The sequence below is a fragment of the Acartia tonsa genome, chromosome 7 (genome assembly GCF_053477335.1).
Source record: "Acartia tonsa isolate MP-2025a chromosome 7, ASM5347733v1, whole genome shotgun sequence".
Lineage (NCBI taxonomy): Eukaryota > Metazoa > Arthropoda > Copepoda > Calanoida > Acartiidae > Acartia > Acartia tonsa.
The window spans coordinates 50,158,081-50,170,523 of record NC_137266.1 but is presented as its reverse complement, the minus strand read 5'-3'; the positions used below and the strand labels follow the sequence as shown (position 1 = coordinate 50,170,523).

Genomic DNA, 12,443 nt, shown 5'->3' with positions numbered 1-12,443 from the left:
AATTTTTAAACTTCTCCCTTGAGCTTGTCCTTATAATAAAGTAACAGGATGTGTGTATGTTGTTTTGTAATGAAGGATCTTTCTAACCGCTAAACCGATTTGCTTCTCCTTTAAAGGGTACCTTCTCATAGGTCGTGAGAAGATTTATAACTATTTTTGGGGCACCCTTCTTATTTTTTTGATTCTAATACTATAAGATACATAATTTTACAGTATGTTTGAGAACTGGTTCTCTTCCAGGAAATTAATGTTGATTAATACTGAAAATTAGTTATTTTTTCTTTGCTTAATGTACTTCAGAATGATGTTATCTTTGTTTTAAAAATAATTTTGTATTTCAAATAGAATTTTGATGGATATTTAAACAAACTTTGTGACAGTTTTTGACATTTTTATTAAAACTTTTCTGTACTCTCCCTTTGTTAAGACATAGGTAAGACATTTTTACCTTTACAAAAGGGGATATATTAAAAAAAAATTAGCCAAAAAATCCCAAATAACTTCATATTAGACGAATGGACTATTTTACTATGTTGTTAATTGGGATACATCGGCCAAAAGTTTTTAAATTAACCACTTGTTTATAGGCACTATTAAGAAATTCTCAAACCCTTTGAGTGCCTTGCTAGTTACAGTGACTTTTTTTTATTTTTTTAAAACAGGATAGGTTAGGTTATATTGGATACAGGTTATCCACACAGGTTTAGGCCCTACAGGGTAACAGTCCCCCAAAGAAGTAAGACATAGGAAAAAACTCCAACACTCATATTTTCAATTTATTTTGAAAACAATGGAGGGGGAAAGGAATCGAACAACAGGCACCATTAATTGTTGTACTTTTGAAATTGCTAGACAAATGCAATTATAATCCTTTATACATAACCAGCTTAAAAAGTATTAATACATATATAGAGAGAGGGGACATTAAGCTGTTTATTACACTAGTCCCCAAAGTTTTATAATAACGTTTTCTTTTTTGTTGGCTCAACAACTTTGGGGACTTTAAATGAATTTTGATTGTTTGGTTTATTTAATTTGAACAAATAATTGTAATCTACAGAAGGGATAATTTGGTGTATTATCATTGGGGATGTAAATCAATTTATCACCCATTGTCTTATCCCTTTTGATCCATTATTAAAATAACTTTTTTGCTAGGGACCCGAACTGATCAATGTCGTGAGGGAAGGGGTGGTGGGGGAAGGAATGGTGGTAAACCAAAAAAATAATAAGGGAAAGGGGAGTGGGTCAGGCTAGGCAGATGAGCTAAGCGCATAAAAAAAATTGTAATTGGGGAGGAAGGATTTTTGGGGAAGTTCAGAGTTCTGTCTTAAAGTTCACACCCCTTTTAAAAGGATGCAGAATAATTTTTCAAAATAAGAAAAAAGCAATAAAATTTTTTTTAAAGTTTAGAAAATACTTTTTTTATGATCCAAAATTATGATCTAAAACACAAAATTAATTTATTTCATTTGAATCATAGATAAATTTATTCTTTCTTTTTAATTGTAAAATTATATGCAATTAAAAAAGTCATTTAAAACAGATATAAATAATTTACAGAATAAAGTTCCACATCCCAAAAAGAAATCTTCCATTCAATATTGTTATGTTACAAAAATAAATATATTTCATAACTAATACTAACAAAGGAAGTTATATAAAAACTATGTCTTAGAATTGTTTAGAAGGTGTGTGTTTACGACTACAGTTGCTGTTTCTCAGAGATCTTAAGGGATAAGACAATGGGCGATACATTGGTATACATCCCCAATTATAATAAACAATATTACCCCTTCTGTAGATTATAATTATTGGTGTCGAAAAGTTTGTAAATAGTTTTTCAGTAAATAGGTTAATATGTTTGTACATTTTGGGGGATAATTTACAGTCCAATGTCCCCTTCCTCCCTGCTTCTTCTTAACATTAGCTGTTTTTAAAGTTGCGATTTTACTATCATAACATCAATATAGGGAAACTAAATGAATAAAAGCTATTCTGTAAAATATTTAGCAAATCATGTCTTTAAACCCCGTCTATAACATTGTTTGCCCTTACTCAATATCATCTTTAGTACCAAACAAGGGTTAATATGCTTCATTATTAAGTATTTAAAAAAAATAGTACCCCAGTGATCTACATGGATGTACATCCTCAATGGTGATACACAAAACTACCGTTTCTGTAGATTAAAATTAATGGTTAAAACGTTTGAACAGTCAAACTAATTAACCAGCCAATTATAAATTACTAAAGTCCCCAAAGTTGTTAATCCAACAAATAATAAAACGGTTAATAAACTTTGGGGACTAGTGTAATAAACAGCCCATTGAAAAGAAGAATGCAAACTGTAGGATGTCTATCTGTCTGTGTGTTTGTACTAAAGGATCTTGCTAACTGCTTGACCGATATAGTTTTCCTTTACAGTGATTCTTCTTATAGGTCCAAGAAATGTGTATAACTTTTTAAAATAATGGTACATCCACCCTCTAAAGAGAAATCGCTCCCGGAAAAAAATACTCTCCCCCCAAAAAAAAGAAAAGTTTCCTTTTTTAATAACTTTAATGTACAATTGAGGGTCGAACCTCTTACCTCTTACCTTAAGTACCCCTAGATGCCTTTAGAACTACCTATTTGTGAAAAACTTTGTGTTTAGCACACCTTTCTAGGGGCGTATAGAGTATATATCTATCCTTATACTAAAGTAACAGGATGTCTGTGTGTTTGTATGTCTGTACCGAAGGATCTCGCTAACCGCTGAACCGATCGGGTTCTCCTTAACAGGGTACCTTCTCATAGTTCCCGGGAAGGTTTTTAATTATTTTGGGGGAGGGTACCACCACCCTCCCAAGAGAAATCACAATAAATCGAATTTTTTTTCTCTCAAATAGAGACTCCTACGTAACATTGCAAAGTATCTTAGAATATTGATAGAGACTCCTTCGAAACATTACAAGTTATCGTTTTTTGTTTTTACCAAACATTTAAAGTGCCACTAGAGGCCTCTAGGGGCGTAGCCGCTAGTAATATATCTAAAGTAGTAAGATTTTTGTCTGAAGCTAAAGATCATGGATACTTCTGTACTATTCAAGGGACTTTTATAAATTTATTGGGATGGCTAAATCCTAACCTTCCATAGAGCCTAGGGGAAAAGCTTGAAAAACAAGATTTAGTAACTTGGATAAAAAACAGATACAACTTTCGTTTCGTACTAATGCGAAAATAATGTCATCAAATGAGATTGTTAATGAACTAAAATCCTATTGGTCTACTAAAGTGATTAAGGATCTAGACTTCCTATATCTATTTGTTAAAATTATGAATATCTTTGTGTTGTATAAAATGCCCTGAACGCACTTAACCACACCTTAGCCTTTGCACTGTGCTCCAGGGAGGGAGGGGACATTGGTTTATTAAAATGGTCCCCAAAGTCTTACAATAGCGTTTTCTTATTTGTTGAATTAACAACTTTGGGGACAAATAATAAATTTTGATTGGTTAGTTCATGACGTTAATTGGTGTCTACAGAAGGATTATTTTTGTGTATCATCATTGGAAATGTACATAAACTTATCGGCCATTGTCTTATCCCTTTAGATCCCTGGCTGTGCACTATGGACAACATGTTTATGCATTACTGATGACCGAAAAACCAGCGACTTGCGCGTGATTGGTTATTTGTCAACTTGCATTAGAGAAGGTCTCAGGTTCGAATCTTACAATTGCTTGATAACCAATATGTTTTACATGATGCAATGTCAGGCGAGTTAAGTCGATTGTTTTTTTTCTTCAGAATAATTATTCCTGTCCCAATTTTACAAGGTACAGATTGTTTTAGAGCAGCGTAGCTGCTTCATAATTACGTTACTAGGAGAAAGGAGCACAACTTTAGAAGTATAAAGAATTGGTTCAAATTCTGTATTTGAAATTTTGACTTTAATATAAAAATGTATTGGCATAAAGAATGGTTTGTAGATTGACTTTAGGATTTTTGCTATCTCTTTTACAGTTAAAAACTCACAAACTCCATTGGAGGTCAGAAAAATAACCTAAAACCTAAAAGTTTCCGTGAAAAGAAAAACCAATTTGCATTTTCTGAGATTATTAACTTCAGACAAAACAACTTACTTCTTTTTATGTGGCAATCTATATATTATTTCTTGGATGTTGCACAAGATTTTCATGTACTCTGATAAAGAGATGCTTACAGCAGGCTAAAATAACACCTAATACACTTCCTTACCTCTCCTACTGGATCAACAAACTGACCAATAAATGAGGTCCACATTAAAAAGTTAAATTTTCCGCTGTCAATATATCCACGTATATCCTATATCAATTGATATTGCTAGCGATTTTCATATAGCTATGCAACTTGTGAAGAAACCATTCCTTGTTATTTTAACAAGGTGTAAAGTCAAGTAAAAGAAATGGCCAAGTCATCTTGTATAAAGTGTCTTGCCTAAATTTATGATTTTAAAGGCGAAGCTTTATTATAATTAGGGTCTGTCCGTATGTCTTTCCGTATCAGTTAGCTCTTTTCATTAATTAAGACATGTTGAAATTGTACAATAAATTATTCCTATATCATTTAAACACGATTTAGGAAGCGTAGCAACTCTATAATTGCTACCAGAAAGTCCTTACGTCGATTTTAATTATAATGATTTTTTTAACTTTTTACACAGCAACTTTTAGTATGATATAATTACTCTTTTCTTCTGATTTTTGGAACATAGAATATTATAGGGTATCTATCTCTATAATCAAATCCTAAAATTGAAAGTATATCCTTGAACAGGATTCATTATAAACGCAATTTTGCATCAATTTTATGTACAATTTTGTTTAGACTTACATAGTAATGCTCTGCTTATTAAGTATAGACACTCTTCAAGTGTTAATTTCGTTTGTCCTATCGTCTTATTTTAGAGCTTCTCTTATGGATGTTGTCATCCTTGTTTTTATGTTTACAATCAATAAAATAATAATGGTGATAGCTAATCTTTTTAAAGATCTATCCCTAAATTAAATGGTATGTTCTTTAGCACAGGGTATAGAATACGTGGATATATTGACAGGGAAAATTGTCGTCAATTTAGGTTGTTAATATTTATTGATCAATTCGTTCATCCAGTAAGAGGGAAGGGGATGGGCTAAAGTGGGTGGATTGGGGGTATATTTATTTTAGGCAGCTGCGAGTATCACTATATTAGAGTACATAAAAATCTGAGGCAACATCCAAGTAACAATATACCAATTTCTATAGCTATACATTTTTTTTTATAGATTGTTGCCCTTATGTCAATTAAAACAAAATAATTAATTCTCAATATTTAATTATAGAGATATTAGGTGATTACTAGCTCCATGTCTATTCGTTGCACCTAATTCATTAGGCCCACAGATAAACGTAATTAATGTTAAGTTCAGATTAGAACGATTATAGTATTTTATTTTTAGAGATTTAAACTTATGACGCTTAAACGATTATTTATAATTCAATGCTGTGGTATAAATTGTACAAAAAAAACAAGAATAACAATATCTTTAAGAAACAAAGCAACAAAATATCAATGATAGTTTTAGTTTATAGTATTTTTCAAAACATACTCAAAATCGTAAACGATGGGTGATTTCGTAGAGAAATGTTACTGTTTTCAATATTTTCAAAATACTAAAATAACCCTAAAAATATACAAATTCCCCGATATATTCAAACGACCGGAAATTGAGACTTCACACCTCTGTTAACATTTTCATACGGAGAGAAGGGGTCAACTTATGCTAGATTTGGGATGTATTTGTAAGATACTACATATGTTCACATATCTTTACGGTCAAACATTGTCAGAAAATCATAAAAATTCAGGAAAATATTATCATACGAAGAAGGTTTATGGCCTCACTAGAATTTTATGACTTGGAATAATAGAGGTTTGGTGAATAGATTTTTTTTATAGCATCACGCAATCTCGTAGCCAGATTATCAAGATAGTTAATCTTAGTTCTTATTGCTAATTTCGCTTGTTTTTTTATTTCCATTTTGGCAGCATTTCATGCTTAATAAACCAACCAATCACAATTAAAGAAAAAAAGTCTCCAAAGTTGTTATTGCTAATTTATCTTTTGACTTTTCCAGTTACTTTATGTTCTGTTGTGTTTGTCAGTTCAAATAAAGAAATAGGATTTTGTAGATTTATTAATTATGTATTATTTTTTAAAAATGTTATGTAACCCCCCCCCCCCCCCCCCCCAATCATATTTCTTAAAATATCTTATACGTGAGTCACACACAAAGTAGAGAAACAGGTGCATATATATTGTTAATGAATTCTGGCGTGGGGGGGGGGGGGTTACAATGATGCATCAGATTCAGAAGTAGCTAATATACCAACCAAAGGTTTTTTTATAATATCTATATGTGATACTTAATTTTTCAAAATATTGCTTGACTTTGATGTATCAATGATCAGAAATAGCTATTTATTTATCTAATATACCAAACAAAATTTTTTTTTATAATAATTAATATAATATCTATATCAGTTACTTAAGTTCTCAAATTTAAAATATAGCTTGAATTTTCTAAAGAATAATTCTTACAACATTTCTGTACGAACACCTTGGCTGACCGTAATATCATGTTACCAGTTACTTACCACCACCCCCCCCCCATATTCCGAGGGTTAATCCCCATAAATCATACATTTAAATAAATACAGGAGACTTTATAATAATAATACTCGAGTCCCCTCCCTCCTCTTTACTACTTACTAGTAATATAAATAAAGACATCTTCTTAGCTTTAACTTTACCAATTCCGAGCCTAACCAAGGAGAGCGCAAAATCTGTCGGACGACATGAAACAAACAGACCAATGAGAGTTCGAGTTGGGTGGGTTAGCGGAGATTGTTAAATAACAAATTAGCTGTAATAAATAATAGGTTTATTTCATATTGTTCAAACAAAATTGAAAATACAAATACAATACATTATTATGATCCTGTTACTTTCAATTGTATTAATAAGTTTCTTTCATTTTATTATTCTTTCATACAAAAAATACAATATTTTGCTAAATGATTGATCTCTAAACAATCTTCATCATGGCTTAACTTAAAAAATCCGTGAGGTTTGATTTGGGAACCAAATCATTGAAGCCTAGGAACATTAGTTCCTTAACCAGATGGCCCTTTAGGTTATACCTCCTTTCGCTGAAAAGCAATTTAAGGTGGGAAAATATTCTTTCCACCCTCGAATTGCTTACAGGCAGATGAATAAGGTTCGCTAAGAGCTCCCTGATTTGTGCGGGGTACTGGTCTTCTTCAAGCATGTTGGCAACTGTTCCATGGATTAGCTCCAGTGTCGCTGATCTGGAACCTCTCTTCTGTGCTCCTTTATCGTTTGTCCATTTTTGATAATAGTCTGTCAGGGTTACGGCATTTTGAACGCGCCATTTTCTGAGTCCTTGATACAGTTCCGATCTCATGACTGCAAGTTCATCAATTTTCTTCTTTGCTCGTTCCTGTTGTTGTTTTTGTTCATAGGCCAGCTTTCTTTGTTTGAACACAGCTACGAACAGAGGTGATCCAATAACATTATCATCACTGCTTGGGCTTGTAGTCTCAGTCTCCTCCTGGACCTGTTGTTCTCCTGAATCATCCTCGTCCTCCTCGATGCTGGTATCTGCTGGTGGCTCTCCTTCATTCTGCTGTTCATCCTCGTCAGACAATTTAGACAACTGGATCCTTAGTAATCGTTCTCCGATTAATTTTGCACACTGGTAGCCACGTTCAAGGATCCTTTCTGCATATTCTTTATCAACCAGCTGACTGGGAAGTAGGCCTTCTTGTAAATATAAAGAAATTAATATTTGATATAAATTACATTTAGCAAAAAAAGTAAATTTCTCATACTTCAACATTTTAAGAAAGCCTAAAACTTTATCTCAATTTCCATCTCTCTATTATGACGAGTTTTTGTTGCAATTTTATTATTATTATACCTGCACCATTTCCAGGTTTTTGTTGCAATTTTATTATTATTATATAATTATACCTGCACCATTTCCAGGTAAGTCTTGCTGAAGGGGTGCAGAAACAACAGAGTTGTCCACCCTTCACTATTCAGCATTTTCTCTACCCGCTTTTTCAGATTGGCATACACTGTGGCAGCAAACCTATACATAAAAAAATAAAAAATAAAATACAAATAAATAAAATAAAATATGTTTTTAGATGGTTTTGTTTGTATATTGCTAATCCCCTCCCCTCTAACTACTACTTTGCTTCAATTTTATTTTTGATATCTTTATTAGTATGGCGCATTTTTTCAACTAAAATGCATCTTATTTATTATTAGCAAATAGTAAAACCATAAACACAAACCTGTTGTCACACTGCTGCAGGTTATCCAGATGTTCAAAGACCGTCTCCAAATTACTGAACATGCTGGGGATTGTTGCCTCCAGTCCTTGGGCGCTCTTGGTGATTAGTATGTCCACCCTCTCCAGGACAATTCTGATGTCTGCAAGCAAACCATTCTGAATGGCGGATGGCCATTTTACATCTTTGACTGAAACAAAAAAATACTTTAAATATTATGTCATCACATAATAAAATAATTTTAACTTTTATTTATAATTTTGTGTCACCATCTTTGACTTAAACATAAAAAATACTTGAAATATTATGTCACCACATCAAAGAATAATTTTTATAATTTTGTGTCACCAAATAAACAAAACTTTAAATATTATTATAACAGATAACTTACTTCCTTGTGCTATCAGAGATTGTTTTACTTCTTGTAACAAGTCCTTATTTTTCAACAACTCGAAGTATCTCACGACCATATTCACTCTGCTGCTCCACCTTGTATCCACTGGTTTTATAAGTCTGAAAAAAAGATAATTAAAATTAAATGATAAATCTAACTACGTTGAAAAGTTGAACACCCCCCCAATCAGAAAATTAAAAATAAATACTAATAATTAACACTAATAAATAAACAACACTTACATTCTTTGCTTGTATTTTCTATACAGCTTTCTAATTCTTTTATTATTTCTCAGCCTGGACACTAGTTTGTTAAGTACATCCATTGCTGCTTTGTAATCCCTGTTCTCCTAGATACATACAAAAACAAATGAAAACAAATATTCCAAAACCCTTACTATTAAATTTATGAAAATAAATATTTCAACAAAACCCTTACTATTAATTTAAATTAAGCAAGCAAAGTACAAAGTACAACTACAAACTCCCAATAATTATTATATTACCTCACACTTTTCGCAGGAATCACCAAGGGCCAGTTCAGTCTGGTGATTTAGACAGGGAAGTTCTACCATAAACCCGTTCAACTTGGCACTTTCTTCTTGTAACTTTTTCGCTGCCTTGATTGCTGACAAAAAAAAACACATGTTAGTAAAAATTAAAATAAAAATGTTGTTTCTGATTAATATATTAATAATTTGTTGTTTAAATTTCAATGAGATGAGGTGTTATTTGTATCATTCTTACCAGCAGTTCTTTCTTGGGCAGCTGTAAAAGTTACTTCATACCAAGGCAATACAGGCTCTTTCTCAGCAGCAGGCTCTTTCTCAGCAGCAGCACTCGAAGTTCCTTCCCCTGCTCCATCATTATCTTCGTCTCCTGACTCATTCCCTCCTGTCAGCTGGATGCCTTCAGAAATCAGGTCTTCTAGCTCTTGTCTGCTCAAGCCATGCTCCTTGTTGAGTAGCTCCATAAACTAGGATAAATAAAAATTTGGAAATTTGGAAATTAGTTTAAGATGCTGTGAGTATTGGTGCAAAAAATATGACGTAACAAAAAAAAATTAGCCAATGAGAGGCCGTTATCTAGAAATACTAGTTTTTAAATGTTTTTTAAAATGATAAAGAAACTATTAAACTAACCTTTAAACAATTAGATGCACTGTCAGTGGTGCATGATAACAGTTGTTTGTGCTTAAGTCCAAAAAAATCCATGACTCTATTGACAGCGGCAACAATGCTCTTGCCAGTGGAATCAGGCTCTGGCATCTAAAAACATTTATAAAATTTGATTTATGATTATTAATTTAAATATGAATTTTGAAATAATGAAATGATAATAATAGTTTGTAACTTTGTACCTCTTCACAGGTCAATAACACCTCTCTAGGTTCGTTGGTGTTCTTGTCAAGAAAAGTAGCTGAAACTGAAAATAAAAGATAAGTGTAAGTTCGTGTTATTTGTGTTATATTATATTATATAATATTATATTAATATTAAAAAATCAAATGAATGAATTTATGAAATACCTGCAAGAAAATCTACGAATACTGACCCAAAATCTATCGTCAGGTGTACACCTATAACAAAATAAACAAATTATAAAGTTTTATTTTATATATATAAATTCAAATATCAATGGTAACTAACTCCCCTCCCCCCCATTCTTGACACATAAATTCCTGATTAAGCTTTTACCTGTATCTTTCATCTCAGATTTCAAGATCCCAACAAAATTGTTGTAACAGTTTGACACCCAAGCCTTTATCTGCTCATCAGTTGGTGCTAATTGACGTGTTCCTTGTTCTAACAGCTTTACTGTAATAAAATAAAAAAATCAAATTACTAACTTTTTAACTATATTAAATATTTGTTACTTCAAAAATTTAAAAGTCTTAATAAGTCTTTTTATATTACTTACCTTTCTTTGCAATGACGTGATCCCAAAAGAATAGGAACGGATCCTTCACTTGTTTTAAGGATATCCGACCTTTTGATAACTTGTACACGTAACCGTGGATACAATCGAGCGCAGTAACACCCTCTATTACGATGGTATGTTCTTTTATCTCATTTCCTGAAAAAACGATAGCTTTTTTTACAATCGTTAAAGTCTTTTTAATTTGCATTTCAATTTATACAATTTCAATTCTATAAAGTATAAACGATAACTTGGCACCAACCGTTGAACTCTCTAATCTACTTAAAGATGTGTGTTTGTTTGTGTAACGAAAATGTTCTTGATAACTGCTGAAGCCTGAACCGATATGGTTCTTCTTTATAGGGTATCTTCTCATAGGTCCTGGGCAAGTTTGTGACTATTTTGTATGTAAAATATGTAATAATACTTACGTTTCTTTTGGTCAAAATATTTTCTATATTGTCTCTCGCTTAACAGCATTGATGCAGGCCTTGGAGATGGTTGGGTGTTTCTTGGTCCAATGGTCCACGCAGCGCCTCACAAGATTGGTATCATCCTTAGTTTCTGCACTAAAGTCTTCTGTTCGCCAATTAGGACACCCTTAAAAATATATATAGATTAATGAATTAAAATTTGAAAAAAATATAAAAATCAGTAATATCCTACTCCCCCCCCCCCTCCTATGAACTATGGCAAAATATTGGTTTGTCTTGTGGGGGGTGGTGGTTATAAAATTTACAAAATTTATAATTAGAATTAATTATCAAATATTGTAAATAATACTTACATAGGCATTTCAAATAAGGCTGTTTTCCCTCTACTTCCCGTTTGTAGTTACTGAAATAAATAATGTATGTAAATAATGGTATGATACCGAAAGTAATTTGATATTCAGACTGTGTAACTGTATTTTATTATTATAAAAAGAAATAATAATATTGACTTACTGTCTAATAAACTGGGTATGTATAATATTTTTTGCTGAGTTATCCATCTGTATCCGTTCGTTATTAAACCTCCAGCGGAAGTCTTGATTGGTTGTCTTTGGGATGTCTAAATATATTAAAAGAAATAAAAATCTAGGAATAGCAAAACATTTATATTTAAATATATATTTAAATTTTTGGGAGGGGGATTTTTTATTTTTTTTGGGGGTGGGGGTACAGACACACAAACACCAAGACAAACAGACATCCTGTTACTTTAGTATAAGGATGATAAGACAATAAATCAATTAACACCTACCTTTCATCTTGAATTCACCCTTGGCGGCTTTTGCCAATTTTTCCTTCATCAGCGTTGTATCATTTTTTCGGTGCTTCGGCCTTCCCCCCCTACCTTTAGGTTTGGTGGGGGTTTCCGTTTCTTGTGCCTTAGATTTATTAGATTTAGGCTTAGCTGCCTCTGCCTGTATAGGTGTTGAAGTGTTGAAAAACCGAAATTCTTGTCCATTTTCTGTGGGGGTAACGGGCACAGACTGATTCTGAATCTGTGAAATCTCAGGCAGATATTGATCTTCATATCCCAGTTCTTTAGCCAACTCTGCTACCTGTGGTTTCACTTTTTCGTACACTTTTTTAGATGGGCCTGGAGTACTCTGTACTTCTTCATGTACGGTGGGTAAGCTGGGCTTCTTTGACCTACCAGTACCAGCATTCATCTTTTTAGGCTTAGATGGCTTAGCTGCATGTACGGTGGGTAAGCTGGGCTTCTTTGACCTACCAGTACCAGCATTCATCTTCT

At 32.6% G+C, this 12,443-nt stretch overlaps 1 protein-coding gene across 1 annotated transcript; it reads right to left on the bottom strand.

Moving 5' to 3' along the window:
• Window positions 1-7,917: 7,917 nt before the first annotated feature.
• LOC145324367 (uncharacterized) lies at window positions 7,918-8,890 on the bottom strand. The gene is made up of 3 exons (XM_080166972.1): window positions 8,779-8,890; window positions 8,391-8,577; window positions 7,918-8,182 (listed from the first exon to the last, which is right to left on the bottom strand). The coding sequence occupies exons 1-3, from the start codon at window positions 8,855-8,857 to the stop codon at window positions 8,056-8,058; spliced, it is 393 nt and encodes a 130-aa protein (XP_080023098.1). The 5' UTR covers window positions 8,858-8,890; the 3' UTR covers window positions 7,918-8,055.
• Between the last annotated feature and the right edge of the window lie 3,553 nt (window positions 8,891-12,443).